At 41.1% G+C, this 23,400-nt stretch overlaps 1 protein-coding gene across 1 annotated transcript in view; it reads right to left on the reverse strand.

Annotated features, from left to right (window-relative positions):
- Nucleotides 1-265: 265 nt before the first annotated feature.
- The window catches only part of STON2 (stonin 2), an 85,666-nt gene continuing 62,531 nt past the window's right edge, over nucleotides 266-23,400 (reverse strand). Inside the window, exons 5-7 of the mRNA XM_064460511.1 lie at nucleotides 12,298-14,133; nucleotides 5,936-6,138; nucleotides 266-4,813 (exon numbers count right to left, since the gene is read on the reverse strand). Of these exons, the coding sequence (XP_064316581.1) occupies nucleotides 4,730-4,813; nucleotides 5,936-6,138; nucleotides 12,298-14,133 (2,123 nt within the window). The 3' untranslated portion in view covers nucleotides 266-4,729. The remainder of the gene's footprint in view (nucleotides 4,814-5,935; nucleotides 6,139-12,297; nucleotides 14,134-23,400) is intronic.

Consider the following 23,400-nt stretch of genomic DNA (forward strand, 5'->3'; position numbering starts at 1 on the left):
TTGGATCCTCTTCTGTACTATATGTCAGCACTGCTCCACCAGTCTGTTACGTGGCTCAAGCTCTAGGCCGGCTCCATTTCCTTTGCAGTCTATTGCTCAGTCTGGATGTTCAAATAATCTCTTTTCTGTATATAGTCCCATTACTTCTAGTTTATGTCCTCCTCTATGCCATTCAAAACACTCCCTTTTCCTCCTCTCAGTTCAAGACTTCTGACTTATCAGAATATACAGCACATACTTCAATTTCACAGTGAAAATGTGGACATGCTGTTTCATCTTAACATTTATTTAAGTTTTCCCATAGTTCAAACAAAACATGATGTCCCATTTCAACTGATAAAATAAAAATAAAAAAACCCCAAACGCTTCTACAAAGTTAGCCAGTGTATAGACTTTCTTATTTTACAAAACCAAAAGGTAGGAACATGTTACAAAATAATCATCAAACCAATCAATGCCAATAGTGCAAAGGATGAATTGCAAGTAAGTATAGGAGAGAGAGGGAGGGAGGGTAGGACGGATGGGAGGATGGATGTGTGGGTGGGTGGCTGAACAAAACAGGAAGGCTAGGAACAGCTATGCCTGTTATCACACAAAATTTCATATCTCATACAACTCATGATGTAGATTTAACTTCAGTGGCAGAAGAGGGTAAGTACTTCATCCATAAGTGATCTCTGTGCGCTGCAAATTCTTGTGCTGGCCAGTTCTGGAGATGAATACAGCTATAAACACAAGCTGCTACAAGTCACTGAAAGGCATTTTTCACTCTCTGGAAGAGAGGTGACCTATCAACGGCTTGATTAGTTTGTGTACATTCAAGGGCCAAGGAAATTACTGAGAATTTCATGCAAGCCACGGAGTAAGTACCTTCAGGCTGAACTTTGATTACCTTTTCCTCTTGCTTTCATGCTCCTTTGCATGCAATTGCTCTCCATCCTGGGAGGTGAATGATCAAGAGGGAGTTTAAGCGGCTACTAAGCCACGTGGACAGGTAGACCAACAGGTCTTGGATGTCCTGTTTAGTAAGTATGTCAGCCAGTAACCCACCAGAAAAGGTCAATTATTTCTGCAATGTTTCTTACGATACTGCTACAATGAAGAACCTAAAATCTGTCTCCTTCATAGGATGACTAAATTTGAGTCTAAATAAAGGACAAATGCAACATCAGTTACTGTATTTCTCAACTGATTTTGCCCATTTTCCTTTGCTAGCAGAGTGTCCATAGTTTATAAATATAAAAGGCACTCACTAAAATAAGCTCAGCTTCCCAGAGATGTTGTTCATCTTTACCCATTATTATCAAACGCTGTTTTAAGTTTATTTTAATAGGCAAAATTCCCTGCAATACCACAAGTCTTACCACAGCACAAAAATGAAAGAAAACCATAATGAGAAAGAAGGCTGAAAGTGGGAATAGCTTCAGGGAGTAAGTGCATGCTTACCTTGAAGGCACATTTCCTGCACGGAGTGTTTAAGTACTACGAAGCTTTCAAATAAACCAAAGGGCAGTGATTATCTCTTTCTCAAAAGGAGTATTAACCTTAAACTACTCCAAGAGATTTTTTCCCAAAGATTAAAAAAAAAAATCATCCCAAATACAGGCACAGCTTGTGTCTAAAGCATTTCTGCTACTCTGAAGCTGACGAACCTCTCAGCTCTTTCCCCCTCACTCCCATCAACAGTCTCTCCAAATTACTATTGTACCCCTATGGATGAAGAGTATATAGTTCACATGGGACAGTATCTCACACTGAAAAATTGGCACTACTTAATCAAGCAAGAACAGTGAAAGCCTGAAGAAGGGCACTTAGGATCCTGGTGTACAAGCGCTCAGCACTCGTAATGGTGCTGGACTGAAAAAAGAATTCAGTGGTGACACCTGGTGATACCAACACTAGATTTTCTAAAGATTTTGGTTGTTGGTGCTCTTCTGAAAAATCAAACTACTTACTCTAGTGCTTCAATAGGAAATAGGGTCTTTTGAAACTCTGGCTGAGGTATTAATCTTAAACTCTTGAAAATTCAGTGACAGGTACATCAGAAAAATATTCTCCAGAGATCAGAATGTATTAAAATAGCTTTTTTTATAAACCAGAATACTTTTCCAGTTTTGCCTGCATAACTCCATGAAGATTGGAGGAGACAGTTGTGTCACACAACTAACTACACAAGAGAGATCAGAGTTGGGCCCATACTCTTTCTTTCATTCATTAACTTTGTATTAAAAAATAAAGAATCAGTGATGAATGAAATTAAGTAAATCCAGAAACCTCCAATATGTTCATCTTTCAGTTTTGGGGTGATGAAATATTCTGGCTGAAGTATGATAGAGACTGAATAGTTTAAGAATTCAACAGAGATGGAAAATTATATTCCTTTGATTTTTCCCCTCTTTAAGGAGTACACCATAATTTTGTTTATTTGCTTTTACATATTTGTGTTTTCAAGGGCTGGGGGCAATAGGCAAAAATTCAGACGCTGAGCCTGCAGACCGGAGTAGGAAATCTCCCAACTGTTCCTTTCAGGGGACATTCTCACACTTCCTCAGCAATCCTTCAGTCTGGTTTTGTTGCATTTCTTGGTGGTCCTTTTCAGAAACTGTACACTAGGGGCTGCAGTGAAAAACAGGAAAACATCCAGAAGTTCTTTGAATGCCTTTGAAAAGAAGGGAGAATTTTGTAGAGAGGAGTTGCCATGCAACTCATCACAGCTGACCTGCAACAAGGCTGAGAGTCAGTCATGAATTCAGCCCCATGCTCTCAGATATTTCACAACTTATACATCATGGAATAAATAATAATTATTTTTTCTTTGTCAGTAATTTTAATCCTCTGATGACAAAATGCTTCATAGAAGTTAAAAGCATTCTTCCATTTACAGAGGGATGTTACAAATGCTTAGTACTACGTGGTGTGCTCCGAGGAGCTCCCTGGGCTTCAGTAGGATGAGCTACAATACTGTATTACATGCTTATTAAGAAGTTGTAGAAAGACTGAGACTTTGCATATTTACAGCAGTGTACCTGTGTAAATATATATCACTAGGTTGATTTAGCCTTGCAATTTAGGTGCATACAAAAAGGCATTTATATGATCTCTATAATTTGTTTTAAATTCTAACACTACCAGTTTTAGACTCAATGTAATTAATCTTATGTTTTATTTGGGATTTTAACATTGTTGTGATTTTTATAGGAGTCACAGTGAAAGTAGTAAACTGAGAGTGTATTAATTTTCTGTTATATGAAATGCAAAATAAAATAAATTTATAAGTTTATAAAAAAGCTTTCATTTTAATTCATTATGATTTTAAATTACATTGCCAAGGCTTTCCAAATGTGTGATTTTAAAGTCAGCAGTAACCTTTCAAAAGATAAATGATTTAATAAATTACTTTTTTTACATTTAAAATTACCTCGAGACAAAGTATTACACAAGCCATGGAAACAACTACAAAAAACGCGTACTCTGAACACTGTTTTCTCTGACAATATATATGAATGAGTGACTTTTGCCTTCTGCATTTTTAGTTAGAAAGAAGTTTTAAGACTTGCTGTTACTTTCAGCTAAGTGGAGATAAAAAAATCCCCATGATGGAAGCTTGTTAATTTTTGAAGAGATTTTGGGTCCCAGTTAGTGGGGGTTTTATAAAGATACAAGTTACTTGTATTGTAGGTTCAAGGTAGAACATGAAAGTAATATTGCGCTGGACAGACTTCCAGCGATTTTCAGGCAGGCGAACAACATTGTCTGTTAAAGTAATCCTGTTCTGACATTTTCAATAACCACCCACCTTATCCATCCAAGAAAACATATAAAAAAACCCAAACCCAAATCCAAATCCCAATATTTTTCCCTTAAATATCTTTCGAGGCAGGAATGATCTAATCTTAGCAAAGTCCCTCCTGTATCACCTCTATTATAAGACACATTCCCTGTTACTAGCAGCCATAACCATGTTCAGTCAAGATAACAGAACAGCCCAGTCTAACAAATAAAAAATTTAAGAAATTACAGAGGCCTTCTTGTAACTTGTGCAGACCCCACAAAAATGTGCACAGTGACTTGTTGCTGTTCAGGGGATGAGACAGGAAGGGGTGAATAAAAGAACAGCTATATGATTAGCTCTCCTGTCTGTATTGCATCTGCTTGACCATTTTACTACGTTTAAGATGCAGAGTTTTTTGATTCTCCAGAATGATGCTTGGGGTTTTCACTCTGTTGACGACTTCAGAAATGAGATTTTGTATCATTTTTCACTTGATGCTCCCTGGGTTTTATTTGGCAGTTCAGAAGGAAGTAAATCTGCCAATGACCAAACCAACACACATACAAAAAAATGCTTAACATAGGAGGGCAAGATTATAACTGAGATAAAAGCTGCTTTCTGGTTTGGCTGTGATGGGGGCCAGCCCACACTTCAGTGCAGAACCTAGATGGTGAAGAGGAAGAAGAGGCAGGCTTGACTGTAATGAGTCATTCTGTCTATACCCCAACTGTACGTAAATCATTCCAGCAAAAGCCCGTAGGCCCGCTCCAAACAAGCCACTGACAAGCTTCTTCTCAAAGTACGGATCATCACAAGGAAAAATAATACTCTTCAGAGCATTATTTTAAAAATAGGACTCCATACTTCCTTAAAGAAAAATACCAAAACCCTGCAAGTCCTCTCTTCCAAGTCTGTTAATTTGGCCACCCCTCTTGGGACTTGCAGACGGATCTTCCTTCACTGCGTAACGCATTCATTGACATTTGCAGTATCTTCTCCCTTCAGGTCCTCATTCAAGCTTTTTTTCTGCTCTATTTCGACCTGGCAGAGGAAAAAGAGGAAGAACATTTGTAATGAGAACAGAAAACAAAAGATTCAAAAATCTGCCTTAATGGTGGTTCGTGTCCTGCTCAGATGAAGAAACTCTTGGTAAATTGAGAGGGTTGTGAAGAGAAATACACTGAGGAGGAAAGCCGGATTTTATTTACTATAAGTGTTTTCAGTCTAATCAGTTTTACGGTTCAACAGGGTCATGACATCATTTCCAGATGAGATAATGTCATGCAGAGAACTGGTCTCACATACTTTTATATTCATTACCATCCCCAGCTGTACTTTGAATCCAAACCCAGAACCAAATCTGCAGACGATAGGTGGCTTCCTAATGACAGCAGAAGACCAGCCTCAATTTTAAACTCTGCAAAGACTGATGTACAAAGCAAAGGGATTAATTTTCAAAATGCGCATCTACATTTGCGTTCTAAATTTCAACACCTCCGAAAACTCAGGTGTGATCCAATGTTTAATTCTTAAAAGGGATACTTAGGAAGATCAAATACCACCTCCAGGGAATTTAAGAGACTACTAAAAATGTAATTACAATTACCACTAAAAATATTTGCCATGGGAACCTTCTCAGTATCTCTCATCATTGCTCTTAAAGAAGGCAGGTAGAATGCCAATTTCTCTGCTGAGTGATCAGCTAACATGCAAATTTTGGCATACTGAGATTCTTGGCAGGTATATATGTAGCGCATTTTCCCATCTGCTGCTCTCCTTAGGGCAGGCAGGAAGAAGAAATATTTAAGCAGAGAAATAATGCAATCCTTTTGTGTGCTGTAGCATTCCCACTGTAGCTACTATGAAGAGCAGCAAAACTCCCTGTTCACACTCTTACCGTATCAGCTAATCCCCAGTAGCTGGCTGTGCGTATGCTCTTCCACAAAGCAACTGCAAGCAAGTTTATTCCATCTTCGCTGAGGGATAATCCACTGCTTGTTTGCCATGAATCAATAGGCTGCACATGGGTAGCTACTGCACAGAGCCTGGCACGTGCCAAATTCCCACCTCACCTGACCATGGTGTTTTATTTGTCTGCCCACACTTTTCAAGACAATGAAGTATGCAAAATAACCATGGTGATTGCCTCGTGCTCAGTTTTACCTTGTAACTGTAGTGTGCTGAATAGTTGACCCACTTCCTCACGTTGGTCTTGTCCTCGACAGAGATGGACCGAACAGTGGCTTTGGACGCAGAAGTGGTGGGCATGTCAAATTCCACATCTACATAGCGGACAAAACTGGAAGGCACTTCCCGGTCAGAGCCAAGCTCTAGGTGACAGAAGAAGCAGTGAGGATGGCCAGAAGCTGGAAAAGAGTGCAAACAGATATGAAAGTTGTGTTGGATGGATCAGAAAACACAACATCCCAACATCATGAAACCGCAAGATACAAGAATCTGCCTGGGTGAACTAGCTCGTAGCAAGCGACACTATCTTACCTGTCTCAATGCTGTTGGAGTTTCCAGAGGAATTAAACAAACTGCAAAAAGGACTGTCAATCACTCTAGTTTGCTTTGAGTGGGTGAAAATACAAGATGTAAATCAAGCACAGTAGGGTAAAGGTATTTCCCCTCTCTGATTCCCCCAGTCTATGTAACATGCTAAGTACATTGTGGCCCATCCTTCTAAAACGTCAGGTATTGGTAGTAAGGAAAGGTAGGATTTGGCAGATATTTCACGTTTATTTGAAACCATTATCCCCTCTTTTAGCAAAAGCAAATATACTGGATAAGGTTAAATAATTTTCCTGTGTTCAAAAAGCAAATTTTTGCACAGCTTGGAAATAACTATTTATCACTTATTCTAACCCATAACAAGGTGCCTAGTCATTAAAGAGGGCAAGGTAAGGAAGTAATCTTGTTTAGCTCTGTCATCTGTAAATGATAACCTTTGGTGTTATTTTTTCCCCTTTGTTTTGCTGGAATGTAGTGTTCTTCAAAAATTGAAGTAGGGACTGCTAGTCAAGCTAGGTTGGTTTTATTTCTGACTGCTGCCAACTCCCAGAGCTCTTGAGCAAGTCATTTAAGGTCTGTGCCTTACTTCCTCTGTCTGCAAAATGAGGATGAGTGCCTTCAAAGCCAGCTTGGGCTTTCTGATTGAAGGGATCCTATTATCTAAGCATGCGTAAATGAAAGTAATATATAAATAAATTAATGGAATCCTTGTCTGCCACTGTTACAGGCTTTACGATATCTGACTACTTGTTCTTTGGGAAAGCTCTTCTCCATACAGCTCAGCAAGGTGTACAGGACAGAGACAAGGAAGGATGAAGGCAGGCAGAATAAAAAGAACTGAATGGGGAAAGCCCAGAAGGTCCCCATGGGAAGAGGAGGAAAACAGCACCTGTAAAGGACCTGCAAGCCTGGGCCTTGAAAAGGAAGTCAGTTCCTCATCCAGAGCTTAGCCCAAAAGTCAGCCATGCTGAGCTGAAGCTTGAAAAGCAAGGTTTGGGATTTTGAGATATTACTTGTCCCAACAGAAGGAAATTGAGCAGTCTTTAGAGGGCTTAGGCATTGCAATGTCCCACTTAACCTCTGAAATAGAGTTGCAAAACAATTTAAATCTGGCGTAAGTCTGGGTAAAAATTTAATCGAGTCAGCCTCATAGTTCCAAACAGTCTAGGCAGAGTTTTCCTCACAACTGGAAGGTTTATAAACTTATGTCTGTGTAGCAAATCCAACGAGAGGCTATGCAGTTCAGCAGGAACCACAGAGATATGCAGCACCAAAGCTGGAGCCAAACTATGAGTATCAGGCAGATAAAAGCTCGAGTTCTGCAAGCATTAAAATACATCACCTGCTTTTCATCAGGATTAATTAGCTGCCCTGGTTCTAGGGTAAGATGGGATCTCTCTCTGACAGCGCTTCTTAGCTTTTCTTACCTGGAGCACACTTTTTCTAGATAAAAAGCAGTGGTGCACAGCAGACCTTCAAGATGACCCCACCAACATAGGCTAGCAGCAGCCCCATGAACTCTCATGGAGAACATTCTGCCCTCCAGCACTGCAGGGCTTTTGCTTCTGCCCATTTCTTGAGGTTGGCTGTAGTGGGCACACCTGTGATGGCAGTGCGTTCAGCCTCTGCCATGGGACATTTGGGTGCTGCACATACCTGGGAATCACTGCTCTCTGGCACCGCGTTATGAAGGTGCCTAAAAATGAGTCATTCCTGGCTCAAAAATTCTGTGTTCAGCACTCAGCACTGGCAACCAACTCCTAGTCTCAGGCTCCCCATCCATTCATATCTCCCTCCTCACCCTGTACCAGTCTCAGCAGACTCCTCATCGTAATCCTTCCTGCTCATCTGCTTTCCTGTGCTTTTCCTCTCCTCTCGTTTGCTGTGGGTTGCAGCAGAGGTACACAGCAGCCAGGAGACGCAGCTCTGGCGCAAGCCACATCCACAGCTACAAAGCGTTCAGCTTGCACCGCTACACTCCTGAGCTGGCGTGTGCTCAGCTGCTTTTGTGAAGGTAACACTGGGAAGTTTTTAACTGGGTTTGAGCACACTGCATCACAGGTAGCTTGGGAGATCTGAGCTTTTAAACTCTTCATAATTTCAGCTGGACATATGGAACCAGCAACCACTCTTCTAACACACTTGAATGTTGGTGGATATTCACAGGCTCAAAAAAAAAAAAAGGGGAGGGGGAAATAAAGGGAAAAAAATCAACAACAACAAAAAAATGCAATTAACAAAGCAATTTTAAAATAATTTAATTTCTTCTTGTAGGAGTACCCACTAGCAGAAAACACCAAGCACAACACAAAAAAATATGGAAGTTATTGATTTAAACCAGCTCAGCATGGTAGGCAACCAGATGAACTGACTAAGAAAGGAACTCCTCCACCAAAGCTATAGCAAAAATGCCAAGCACATCAGCGTTCACTAGTGTCCCCAGTGTGAGGCACACAAGGTGCAACTTTTATAGACCTTCTGCTCAACAGGCTGATTCAGAGCTCTTTCTCTGCTGGACAGGTACAGTTCTTAGTAAAATCAGGAGGAAATCAAAAGACTGCTTTTGTTTTGCATTTCTCGCTTCCTTGAGCTATAACATTTCATTCTGACAATCAAGGATCTGATAATATAATTCATATATATGCCTGGGTTACTGTGATTGGAGGGAATATGTTCCAAATGACTCTGGTGTCCCAACATATCTGGATTAAAGGATTTGATTTACTTCAGAAACTATACCAGGCAGGATGCCTGAGATCCACAGCCAAACTAGATGAAAGTTCAAATATCCATATCCAAGGCTCTGCATAGAGGCTACATCCCTGCTTTGCTGGAAAAGTGTTTTCCCACGATCGAAGACTGGGCGGATGTTTTCCTAATATTTTGCTGGTGGATTAAAAAACAACAAACACGTGGAGCCCAGCCAGCTGCAACTGAAGATCTACACAGCCTGTAAATAGGCTTTCTTTATCAACTGCTTTGATCATATTAATTGTGCATATGAGAAGAGCAATAAACTTTAACAAGCTGTTTTGGAAAGGATTTCAGCAATGTGCTCAGCACAATCCAGTTCATAGTTTCTTCTTAGGTCAAATCATAGTCAGAGTACATACAGTCCTTCAGATGTCATATGCTTTTCAATGTTCCATCATAAGCAGACGCTTTGGCTACAAAGTAATACAGACGGTGCTGATAACAAGTTCCCATAGTGAGAATGCAAAGAGCCCCACCCCATTAAAAAGCACAAAGAGAAAACATTTGGATAAGACAGAGAAGCTGCTGAAATAATTCTTAACAACTGGGAGCGAGGACACTACAACCTGAACGCAAGCAGTGAGCTTCAGGAGGGACCAGCTCTCCTCCCCTGTGGGGCTGCGGTACTGGCCGTCAGGGCAGACGACAGGCAGGGCGGATGGTGTCGTACGCCTCATGTCTACACAGAGCCTGCACCAGTCTGCGTTCAGGGAATGGCGTGAAGCACAAGAGATCCAAGTGCCTACCTGGAGACCTCTGTAGTTCCTGGGATCGCGTTTGCAAGGGACTGATCTGTCAGAGCACACAATGGGGATGAACAAAGGGTCCCACAGGAAGGCTGTGCCTACGCATGTACTTTGATAGGCACACGGGGCTGGCAGATAGGCATGTGTGCTGGAGGAAGTCATGCAATGCACGTGCCCCAGGTCATCTGGACAGACTACGTGGCCTCTGGAGGCAGGGTGGAGCTGGAGACTGTGGCTACCTGCAGCACTTCTCACCAGCTGCAGTGTGATGCCACCACCTCTCTCCTGCTCTGGAGTCCCAGGCACCACAGCAGTTCATTAGCAGACCAGACATTTACAGAGGACCCGGAGTGCTGTTAAGGCTGAGTTGCAGGTGCCACAGTAAGAGAGCCTGAAGTGCAAGCAAGGGGAATATTTTTATACTTAGTGCTTGAGAACTGCATCACTTATAGGGACACCTGCAAACAGGCAGTGGTGAGTTATTACATGACTTGTGGGTCATGTTGGAAGTAGACCATACATCATCATCATCATCAGACATACATCAGTATCATGTGGCCAGAAGTGTACGCGGTCCATCAGGCAAATCTAAGAGGGAGTGGAAATCAATGCTTTTGAGTATCATTTATATCCCTTTTTGTTTGCCATATAATTTGAGTATGGAAAACTATGGGACAAGTACTGTCAAGAAATGTAAATAGTCCTTGAGAGACAAGGTCAGATTTAAACTAGACTTGGCCTGCCCTGTCATCACTTTGGGATTCCCTCTCTCTCATGTACCTCATGTGTCCTAGCCAAGACAGTGCTTGCAAGGCCCTTCCTTTCCCTGAAATTACATCTGACCTGACCGGAGGGGTGAGGACACTCTCTTCCTCTCAGGATGTAAACAAATACTAACTGCCCTGCATTCTGCACGGTGACACTGATGGGTAGATGCTCTGTGGCAGAGCTCCAAAAGCAGTGCCAAGTCTGTGATGCATTTCCCCTTGACACAGGGTATAAATAATAAAGCCTCACACTGGGAGAGATGAGATCAAGGAAACAGGAAACATAGATCAACATCTCCCGCAAAGTTGAGATGGGTAAGGGAGCATCACCTCACAGGAGGCAGGGGAGCCAGGAGTTCTGCCTCTTCCTCTGGTTTGCTACTGGCATGTTCCGTGATTGTGTTAAAGTTTGGGAGCTTTTGTTGCCCCAGCTGTAATGCCTATACGGTACACGGAGATCTTTGGACAGAAGATGCCACAGAAGGCCCATCTCGTTCCCAGAGCTCAGGCAGACAGCAAAGTGAGATTTTCCTCTCAAGCATGTTATTGCTCACGAACAGCCTGAGGTTAATTTTTCACTGCAATATTTCTCTTGAGTTCCCAAGCTCTCCTTATGCCCTGCACTACAGAAAACATGGTGCCTTCGTTTTTGTCAGTGATATCCCTCCAAATTTGTAACCTATGGTGTAAGCTGGCACCCTTGGGCTGAAATGTGATAAAAAGATCAGAAGATGTGGATCACTGTTTTGCTGCCACTATAGCTCAAACTCAGGTAAAACACATGTCCTTAGAAAGTCCAAATCTGGTACAACACTGAACTTTCAGAGAACATCAAATACATAAACCCACCCAGTCACCCAGCTCCATTACTACAGCATTAATACTAAAAAGTGCATCTCATTTGTAAAAAGCTAGTCTAGATGAGAGAAATCAAGAAGTAGAATTCACTATGAGTAAAAATAAATCCAAGTTGTCTAGCATTATTGCACACCATGGATGAAAGGCAGGAAGTGGAATGACTGGCAGTGATGGCCAAAGGGAACAGTAGCTTGCTCATATTATTGGAACGTTTAATTATGAACATGTTACTAGAAGTACAAAGGCTTGTGGGGTTTATGCTGGTATTCTCTCTTCACGTTTAAGCTGTATTTACCCGTCTGCGGTGATTACAGAAACATGGCCACAAACTGGTGTTTGGATTTTTTTTTTTAATGGTTGCACAATATCTTCTGTCCTGCTACAATCCCCATACCTGACACTTTGCAGGCATTAGTTGTGGTATATGCATTGAAATATACAGCACTGGCCCAGTATGCTTGGCAATGCATAGAAAAGAAATCACATGTGCTGGAACTACAGCAATATATGTGGTCCTGTCATTCAGCCCCGTAGCATAGTATTTTGCCTTTGCAAGATACCTGAAAAAGCCCTGCTTCCAGTAACAGTACTAAGCACACAGAGATGTTTGATGCCTACGTTGCATAATGCACTGATAAAAGCAGAGACATAAGGCATATTTTTGTATCTGGAAGACCTAAATCTGTTTTTAGCATTAGCATCTTTGTAGGATATGTAAAACTACTGCACTGAAGGGTCAGATAAATACTTCATGCGACTAACTGATGTCCTTTGATATACTACAGAGGATGATTTATCCCTCACCATGTAAACCCAGTATTCCCTATCTTCCAAAATACGTAACTCCTTTTAGTTTATTCCTGCAGAGATGGTACGCACCACTCACCTGAGTTTTTGTCAGGCAGTCGGTTTATTCTCCATACGATGGAATTAAAGGCATGCTCATATTTGGCAGTTCCCAAAGTTACTCTCATTACTGGCTCAGAACCAGACAGACTGGTTGATCCAAAAGTGGCCCCCTTGTTCACCTTGGCTTTCAAAGATTTCTCCCCCAGAACGCTCTCCCGGCGGAAGTTCTTCACCCACTCGTTTGGCACTGGGTAGCGGATCATCACATTTTCACAAGGGACCTGAGTTAAAGGATCACGGTTGGAAGAGAACCCAGTGGACATCATCAGCCAGCTCTGCACCTCCACCTCAGCACCATTGATGCTGGCAGCTGTCCTCAGAGTAAAAGGCAAAGTTTTCTCAGCAAAGACAGTTCTGAATCGCATCAGTTCAAACCGGCAGGCATCCAAGGGGTTGAACAGGATAATACGGGAGTTATTAAACATATCCTCATCCACACATGAATGGAACCGACAGCTGTATAATTTAATCCACTTAGTGGTAGTAGTGGGCATAATATCCTGCCTTGCAACTATTTCATTCCCTTTGATCAGGATATCATTAAGGCCCAGTCTGCATTCTGCCAGGCCAGAAAGGAAGCTGAGAACATAGATATGGGTCAGCACACTGTGCTGGAGAATCGCACTGTCTCCTTTGGCCAAGGTGCCATGAAACTCATCCCTGACATCAACTGTGATTTCTTCTTCCTGATAGTTTAGTCCCACTGTGCTCAGATCTGTTGATGAGGCTGGCAAGTTCATCAGTGTGTCTTGCACAGCAGTGATGAAGCTAAGGAAGTCTTCATAATCCGTAGTCCCAAGCTTGATAATTTGTTCTCTCTCTGCTGTGTGAGTAATGGCTGGTTTAGGCTGATACTTCTTTTTCTCCTTGTAGGTTGTGCGGTCCAACCGCACACTGTGTATTCTTCCATTCTCATCATAGTTCTGGAGTTTACGCTCTGAAATCTCATGATTGATTTCAAGTTTGAATTCTCGGAAAGGCTTCTCCAGTCCTTTCTCATAAAAAAGCTGTATACATCCACTGTCAGTCAGCTTGACGTATATTGGTCCCCAGTGCCTGGATGACATGATATTCTTCTTCTCTGGGATCCTGAGCATCATTGGCCATCCATCCTTTGGCTGAGCTGGTGCCAGGTTAAATAAGGCTGCATCCAGATCATATGGCATCATGGGGTCATCATCAGGCAAGGTAGGGCTGCTCATACGATCTGGGTCTCCAATCTGGAGTTGCTTGAGCTGCTCTACAGCATCTGTGTGGGTTACATTTTTGTTTGCCTCATGGAAACTGATGGTATCAGGCTCTTGATGGAGAATAATGAGAGAGTCTCTTTGGCTTTTGCCTGGAGCACTGGAGACAGAAGAACTTTTGGAACGCCTGTCTCGCTCCTCAAAGAATGAGCTGAATGGATTGATGGGTGAGGGTTGGACATCTCGCAGAGATTCATCCAGGAAGGGATTAGTAGCACTCCATGGGGGTGTTTCAACAGAAGGCAACTTGGCTAAGGAGGAGAGATCTAGTTTTTGAATTTTAGAGAGGTCACCCAATGTGCTTTTGGGACGTTCTCTCTTCTTAAAGGATGTAGTGAGGTTGAAGTTAACATCTGGAGTCTGTGTTTCTGCAGGTGGGGTGTCTGTTTTCAAGGGGGAAAGGTTCTGCGGTGAAAAACTGACTTCATTGTCATCAAAAGTCACCCAGCTGGGAAAGCGAACTGTGGTTGGGGTAGATGAGTGCCCATTCATGGAAGTGGTGTTCAGCTGCCAGTTGACAGCCTCCATATCTACCTCTTCATCTTCCTGGAGAGACGAGGAATTGTCTTTAAAAAAAGAGGGGAGGGGAGGAAATTTCAGCTAATTATTCTGAAGTTACCCAGTTCTCTCCACTAAAAGAAAATCACAATTGTTTGCATGCTCAGGAAAGGCCTATTCATATACTGGGCAAGAAAGATAATCAAAAGACTTGGCTAAACCGCTGAAGAGTCTGGCAAGAATTAAATAAAAAATAGATTCAGCCAGTTTTAAATGGACACATTTAAAACTAAGAAACACAGAAAAGGAATGCAAGAAAAAATAGGAAAGGAATGTCAGCAATGATTGTATTGCTCTCATTCAAACATAATAACCTAAAAAAGAAACTTAGCCCATATGTTGTAGTGATTTTTTAAAGGTTCCCTCTCTAAATTTGCAGGCTGCATTTCTTCTCTCTGCTTATCTCTCTCCCTTGTTCTCATTTTTTTCCCTTCTGTCCCCATACCCTTTGCTCTACAGAATAATCTAGTGGGGAGAGGGAACGAACACTGAGGAAGGACACTTCACTCCTTCCCCACATACTTGTCTGCCTCTTTGCTGTTACCACAAAAGCACATGGGGATATGGTGAAGGCACCATAAAAGGCACCTCAGTGGCATTTTTGCCCAGGATGTGTTCAGCAAAGATGCTCTTTGGCTTACCCAGTGGAAAACAGTCTGCCAGTCCTGAAAAGTCTCTTGGAGAAGCTGTGATCTAGAGATGTATATCAGGATAAGGAAAAACATATTTTTTACTTGTATTGTGGAAGCTGTTCTCAACCTCCAACAGGACATGACACTTTTGACTGGTATTTTCCTAGTCTCTGGCTCTGCCAAAACACTTCTCAGAAACCTGCATCATACTGTGCTTTTCCAACCCCAGCACTATCTGGAGGTCATAGAGGCAGTGTTGATAAGGTATTTTCCAAAATGAGCATAAATGCTCAGAGTTCAGAAATTAAAGGGTTTTCTTCCCATTTTCTTCCCACTGGGCTAATGAATCAGAGTGCTACTCAAAATGAGCAGCCAGCATGAAATTATACTCTGCATCTGTACTATGGGTTTGTTCTACATTTGATACAGCAATGCTAGCATTTCTGCCTTTTTTTTTCTGATAAATCTATAGATCCCATGTTTTACACAAGTCACTGTTCTTCAGTACAAGCAGAAAAGTGAGTGTAAAATGTTGCACTTTGCTACAGCTGTACACCTTTGATGTGAGCGTATTTTACAGTATTAACAACAACAAACTGCTACCAGTTCCCCAAAAAGATGAGCTTGATTTCCATTCTGACTCAACCATAACAGACAATTTGAATTTTTATTCCAGTTACCACTTAGAATGTGAAATAGGGAATATTCATGTTAGCCAAAGTCCTGCCATTAGCTCATTATAATGTCTTGGGTAACGTGATTTTCTGGGCCCCTCAGCCCAGCTGTATGGAAGTTCACCCAACCTTTTGATCTAAGGTCAAAACAAATCGTGCAAGTTCTGAGGGTTATTATAATTGAGAATTATATATGGAGCAGAATGATACCAATTTGTTTTTCAGGCCACAATAATAACAAAGCAAAACCAAGAACAGATAGCTTTTACAGACTATCCTTCATTTCAAAGTGTGTTTGAAAATAAGTGACACTATCTCAGTTTCTTAGATTTTCTACCCAGCTTTGCACAACGCCTCTCTGTAGTCCCTGCTACTGGTTGCACCACTAGGTATAGTGGTGGGTCCTTTACCTGTTAAGTTTTGCCACAAGACTATAAATAGACCTGTGGGGGAAAAAACCCAAAAAGTCAGCTGATTGTCATTCATAACCCCACCTTAAGTGAGAAAGTAATAAAAACCCAGCAAGGATAATGTGATGTTGTTCTGATCCTCAGGTCCTCACCAACACCTTTTACATTGTCCCATACCTTTCCCGCACTTTCGTTAGCAAGCATGCTATCTGAAGCAAAGCAAAGGCAATGGAAAGATGTGATAAGAGTCTCTGTTTTTATGGTATTTCTGGCAAAACATTCCCCATTTCTTTTAGGACTTCTAAAAGTCCTGTGTTGATAAGATCAGGGTTTCTTAAGAGCTACCACCATTATCTGCAATTATGATTTTCCTCTTTCCTGTATCTTAGCTTTTGAATTGCAGAAACCAAATGTGATTCTACAAATAAAGTATTAACACTTCTGGTAAGTTTGAGAGAGGTCGATGAGAAGACCTCTTTGAGAGTTCATGTGAAAAACACACAGAAATCACCTGACAAAAATTCTTTCTAAACTGGACAAGTTTTATAAAATAAATTGCTTATTTGATCCAGATGCCCAGAAATGCAGAAGAAACATTAAGAGAAGATGGCTTTATAAATGTAAGCATTTGTGTAATTTTATTTTCTAGAAAAATCAGTAAACTGGTATTTGATTTGATATGTGGAAGTGTCAAATCTGGAAAGTGAAATAAACTTTCCTTCCCAAACTAAAAACAAAAGTACATTCTTCTGTGGCCAAAGAACCATACGGTTGGGTTTACAAATATTTGAAGAATACAGAGGTGGTTCTAGAAAAGACACGTTTTTAACTTTGTCTGTAAGAGTATGACTAATAGCAGGGAGGATAAAAATAACAATATGCTAATGCAGGTAAAGCATCTACAGAAAGTTCCTGAGAACTAGATGAAACACCATGTATATCCCAAGAGAAATATTGGCACTTCTGCTGCAAAAGCACATACAGCATGGTGAAAAATTTTGACATTGCTAGAGGATGGCTTAGACAATGACTTGGGTTTTTTTCCCTTCTTGACTTTTCAAGAGTACCTGAACATGGGTTATAATGTTTAAAATGCAGATGTCCTTCAACCTGGCAGCACCCCAGTAGGTCTGGGAGAGGACACCTAAGAGAAGGTGATCCCCTAGATGAACTTCTTGCTTTTGTAACTGTTTTCAAAATTCCCTCCTACAAAATAAATCAAGATAATCGCTTGCTGATAGGGTGCGGACAGTCTTCAACCCAGAGTGACTACTGGCTGAGAAAAGACTAGATCTGCATAAAAAAAAGGCAGAAGTGACCAAAACAAAGCACCTGTTTTCTTCCTTCTTGACAGACTTTGATTTCCTAAGCAAATTACTTTGATAGGTGTTTACTTTGCAAAATTAAAGTATCTTTTAATTGTCTGACCTTGCCAGATTCCAATCTGACCGGTTGCTCCAGCCAGCTACAAAACACAGGAGCAGATTTACCAAGGAGGTGAAGGGGACAGTAGCTCTGTCTTCTTTCCCAGTGACACCAGCGACACGTGAGCTCTGGGGCAAGCAGCCTCAGGCTGCCCCCAGAACTATGCATCTCTGCATTCATCCCCTCACGTAAGTGGTGCCTGCAACCAGCACTGGCCTGCCTTACTACATACATGCCTGAACATCATTACCAAGCCGTTAAATAATTTGGAAGCTTAAGTCCCTTATGAACAATAAAATGCCAACCTGCATTGTAAGTTGTTTTTTTTTTTCCCATCCACAGACTTCTTAATGTTTTGTTGGCTTTACAACTGGGCAGTAGCAAAAGCGTTAATGATTTCAGATAAAAACATGTTACTTATGCCTGGGGGAAAGCAGCCATCCAGCTGCTAAAGGACATTGATATTGCAAACTGTTCATGACTGAAACTGTGCCACGGAAGTAGGAAGATCTGAGAGTGTTACACACCTTTCAAAAAGAAAGGCAGATAACAACTTTAAGAAATATATCTGAGCAAAAGCCTGAATTTTGAATTTTCTGAGTATTCATCTGTTCAGCCTCTTGACAGAAATTAGCTCAGAACTTCATGGCATGACTGTTTCTGTTACCTGAACGTATCAACTTACATTTAATTCAGATAGCTCTACTTCACACTTCAATCTGTAGTACAGCCATACCCTTAACGGGGTCACACCTTCCAATGGGGTACTTGCTTCCTTTATGTAGCCAACACCAGCCTTTCAAAGCAAGCATTGCTAAGTTTTCTGTTGGCATAGCTGGATCTATTCTAGGACATTTGCCTCGAAAGTAATCTACACAAAGTCCACCAGACATTGATATACAGGCAGGTAGTACTTCAGACGTGGCCTTTAAAGATCTATCAGGTCAAGAGGATGCCAGTTACAAAACGTGTAATGTCTCTGTATTGATAAGCAATGATTGGAAAGCAAAAAGTGCTGACAAATTCTGGGAGAAATCATGGACGAGGCTGTTGTGCAGCTATCTCTCCATGACAAAGGTTATACTTTCACATACTTTCTGTGATGTCCATATCTGGTCATTTCCTTGCATTTCTTTTCCATATCCAAGTCACAACAACTGTGTCTGTACACTTTTTGTTTGGTGGTCTGTCATGTTTCTGATCCTCCCCAGACAGACAGCGAGGTTTAAAGCGAGCAGACCATTGTTCTGAAGTGACAGGACCAGACTCCTATTTCCAGCCTGGCCACTGACCTGCTACGTGGCTCTGAGGAAAACGCCTCATCGCTTTCACTCTTGCAGCTTCTGGTTCTCTTCCCACTTCTTGTAATTTTTGACTGTAAGACTGTTAAATATGGAACAGTGGTTGTTCCACTGCACTACAGTATCCAGCATGTTTCTAGGACTCTGACAGAACACAGTGCAAACGTGTAAATGTCACAGATTTGTATATAAACTGACAAACTGATTCAATTAATATTTCTGTGATATCTATGCACTTGCAAACAGTTTCAAGTTTGGTACAAGCCATGAAGCCAGGCCTGGTTTTGTAAACTTTACTGTTTATCACAGCTCTTTTAGTGGTGGAAGGTCAGATGTGTTACTGCTGCAGACATCAGTGTAACTTCCTCTAGCTGAACAAAGCTACAGTAGAGAAGTGCCATGGAAATCAGTTGCAAGAATCTGTGACTCAAAGCACAGAAAGCTGCTTGTCTATAGGAAGTTACTACCTGCTTATTTTGCAGAGGATATTCCTGTGAGGATGAGAGTTATTACCTCCACATGCTTCCTGGGTACCTATGCTATCACTCAGCGTATGGTAACATTAAGGGAATACCTAGGCATGTCCTGTCCCAGCTTGCAGGACAGTTTCTTCCCATGAGCTTCTGAACAGACTTTGGAGACAGAAGAAGAGGCAATTACCTTGCCTCCTTGCAAGAGGATTATGGGGAGGGGCTGGAAAGCCCCAAACCCCTTGAGCACCAACACCCAAAAGGCTGGAAGGTACATTTTTAAGCATTCTTGCAGGGTTTGAGTGTCTTTGCATGATCTGATGTGTGGAAGAGACGACTGCTCACACAGTCCTTGCCCTCTACTCCTGCTGCTGTACTTGGCACACACAAAAATTTAACAGCAATCTAGTCCTCCAGCACGTTGAGCTGTTAACACAAAAGCTATAATTTAAACTTCATACTTTATGGCACAGCTAAGAGACATTTCAAAATCATCACAGACTAAGTAACCAGCAGAAGAAGGTGCAAGATGAAAAAGTGAAGTCACAGACCTCATCTTTATGGTTCCCTTTCTTACTCCTTCTCCTCCTCCCACCTGATGACAGGCTTCTCAGATCACGTTGAATGGATTCATCCTTAGATAACTTTTGAGTTCATCATCCTCTGTCATATTCTATCGTTACATCCCTTTGAACTTAGGTATCTAAATTTAGGCCATGTAAATCAGTGGCCTGATTAAACCTAGTGTAGTTTTATCCTAAATCTGCAGTAGTTCTAATCTGAAGTACTGAATAGTCTGTTCCCAGCAGTTGGGTAATGACTACTTAAATATGACTCCTGTTGCTTGGTTAACTATCGCAAATTCATCGCAGGTCCCAAAAGAAGTTTAATTGTCAAAATAAGTTAAATCATCTGAAGTTACAAAGAAGTTCTATCACAGAGTTTCCAGCTCTATTTAAAATACAATGAATTTAATCTACATTCAATTAATTTATCCTGAGTCTCTAATCTTTATAAGAACCACTGTATTTCATTTTAAAAGGAAACCATCACGCAGATACTAAACTGAAGATGAAATACAGCAAATTATGACTGAGCTTCTCACCACTAGATTGCAGCAGCCCTCATACTGCAACAAAAGGACTGGCCTCCATGTACTACCCTAAAAGACCCTAGAAGTTTTTGTGGACTTCGTTGACACTTTGACATTTTCTTATTATTCTATAGCTACACAAACGTACGTATTTATGAGAAGGTAGGACGAATGCTTTTCAGGCATTGGTGCTCACTGTGTGCTTTTCAGGCATTGGTGCTCACTGTGCTTCACTGCCCTAAATTATTTGCCTTATGTCTGCTTCACTGACATTGCCTCTTCCTGCTTGGAGACAGAAGAGAATATCTTCCCAACAACCAAGCCTGACCTAACCATTAAGAAGCTGGTATCAGAGTACCCGTAAGAACAGTAGTAGTTGCAGCTGGAAGTTTCATTGCAATCAGCTACGTATGATGCTACCTGAATGCCTTTTTTAGTCTCACCTGTCTTCCACTCCTCTTTTTATCTTTATTCAGTTGGAGAAACTAATTAAATGAAGCCTGAAATTCAATCAGGGCCCTGTCATTATTCCTTGAGTAAAGAAAACGTACAACATAGTGAAATCAGTTTCCAACTTAGAACTTTCCTGCATGATTTAATTTAAAAATACTCAATATTTTTACTGTGTTATGTTTATTGAGTAGTTAAGACTCTGCCTTATGGAAAAAAAAAAACATTTCAGATGTGATATGGAATAACTGAAACAATATTTCAGCAACTCATAATCTATGTACAGTTAACTCTCCTTTTCCTTGTACAGATCTCAGCTATGCCATCTGCTCTCAGCTCTGAGTATAGTTTTGTAAAAGTTTCTTACATGGCCTGCAGTCTGTACTGTGCAGTAGGTTAGGCAAGCAGAATGGTTCTGGCTAGTCTTAAAACAAAACCAAGCACCTGTAACACACCTCCTGCACAAAACTGGTACATAGATTCCTACAGCAGACCTCTGTATTTGGAAAGATGTGCTTTCCAAATATACTGTTTAGGTTTTAGTATGGAGGCACTTAGAAGTAGTGTAGTGATACTCTTAGACAGAATTACAGTCAAGAATAAACAAACAATCTATCCAGAAATCACCAAAATGTTGCAGCAAAGATAGATATATAGCTTTGAAATGTAAGTGCCTATATGCATGGGTCTCCAATTAATACCAATTTAACATTTCAACAGCAGATTCCACATGCGAGATAGTTCATGAAAGTCATGGACAAGGTTGTAAGTGTCTTGAAGAAACTGTTAGATCTTCATGTCAGGTAGGAATTATGTGGCAGTAATTTAGAGGCAATAAGAAATTTTAGAAGGGAATAAAACTGTAAGAAGAAGCATTACTTATCATTTAAACCTATCTTTCTTTGATTTTTGTTTCAGTAGAGGAGGCTGCTTTAAAAAGAAATTGAAGTAAATATATTTTATTCTTGTAACATACTTACAAAAAGTGGAGTTCTTCTCTTATGTGTTAAACAATGGTAACGAATGAGTCCCAAAACTATTACAGAAAAGAAGGCTTTTTGATTTTAACCCATTTGAGAGTTACATATCTAGAAAGCACGTGTTTTTCCTGAAGATCAGTTCATGCGCTTCTATTAGCTGGCCAGAAGGTGGTACATTAAGACTGATATAATTAGAGGAAGTCTTCAGGATTTTTACCAGATTTAGACACGACAATGCCTGTTCAAAGAATTCACAATATATATGTGGCATGATACTATTGTTTTATAATTAGGAATCATTTGAGCCAAGTTGTGAACAGATCTCGTAAGTGGTCGAGAAAGCAATAAAACCTGCTTGTTTTCCCTTAGAACTTAATTCTATTTAACAAACATAATATACTCATAAAGTAAACATCTTAGCAACTAAGCATACCTACATGATTCATTACAAAGCAACTTCGTTTCCATCGCTTTAGACGTAGCCTAGATACAACTGACATATTTTTACCACTATGTCATCTAACTTTGTTCTCAGCAAGGTGTGCTCAGTCCAGAGGTTACCAAGACTATGACTACACCCCAGCCTTAGTCATTATTACTACCAGTGGAGTACTTAGCTCCCAGTTTGGCTAGGCTAGAGAAAGCCTGTGTGTGAGGGGACAGAGCAGAGCTGGGAAATATAAAGCTGAACCTGTTACAGCAGAGGGATTGATAAGAGAGTGACAGGTTCTCTGGAGAATAATGAATCCCTCTGCTTCATCTTTTATCCAGAAGGAGAACAAGGAGCAAATAAGAACAATGGAAGACAAGTGCATGACATTTTTCAAAAGCGGTTCCTTTCAAAGTACATTGGCTATCGTAAACGAAGTCAGTTTGCCTCTGATTTTCATTAGCCATACATACAGCGTATCCTCTAATAGTCGAACGGCCACTGAGACAAGAACAGGGACCTCAGGAAGAAACATTCTGAGAGCAAATAAGGAAAGAGAAATGCTCCTGCTAGCCCAGGATGTTTCAGGGAGTTCAAGATATTTGGCAAGCAGAATAAATCTGTAGTCAAATAAACCTACTCCATCTTGGAGGAGCTGATACTAGCATGTGTTGAACAAGCTCTCTTTTGCAAAGAGCAGTTACATAAATCTCATACACAGACAATATGCTACTTCATTATGTCATAATTTTACAAGCAATACCTAAAGGACTGGTAGAAAAATACAGAGATTTGCAGACCTCTTAAATTTAGTCTTCAGTGCTTGAGCTAGTACCATGTGGGATAAGCCTGACATTTGCAGTGCCAGACTGCAAGTGCAAATGTGCCAACTAGTGGATCCTCTCAGAGTGTGAGGTCCCATTAACTGGCATAACCTTTGACTGCAAAAGAACACACCATGGCCTCATGCATTAAGCTATGGATCCAAAAGGCAGCTGCAGTGTTGCATGAGCATGGGGGTCTGGCTCTGTTGAATAACGCAAGAAATGTTCCCATTGCCATAGGAAAATTGAAGGCAGGAGACCACCATGTGCATTAGATGCCTGAAACAGTCTATGCTTGCTATTGCCAGACCATCAGTTCAGAAACTGTACTGGTAGTGACCACAGATGGTAACACCAGCTGATGACCACTTGGTAGTTGGAGCAAAGTCATTGGCTGATCCCTGGGTGGAGAGTTCGTGCATGACTGAGGCCGAGGTCACCCCAACTACCTGCTCAGTCTTGTGATGATTCTGTAGCAAAAAAGGACAAGCCAGTACACAGGGATGTCAAATAAGCCTGTACTAGAGCTTAACTCACTGTTTACAAAAATAAACACTGATGTCCATACCTGCACATCATTTAGGAG

This window comes from Phalacrocorax carbo, chromosome 9 (genome assembly GCF_963921805.1).
Source record: "Phalacrocorax carbo chromosome 9, bPhaCar2.1, whole genome shotgun sequence".
Classification (NCBI taxonomy): Eukaryota; Metazoa; Chordata; class Aves; order Suliformes; family Phalacrocoracidae; genus Phalacrocorax; species Phalacrocorax carbo.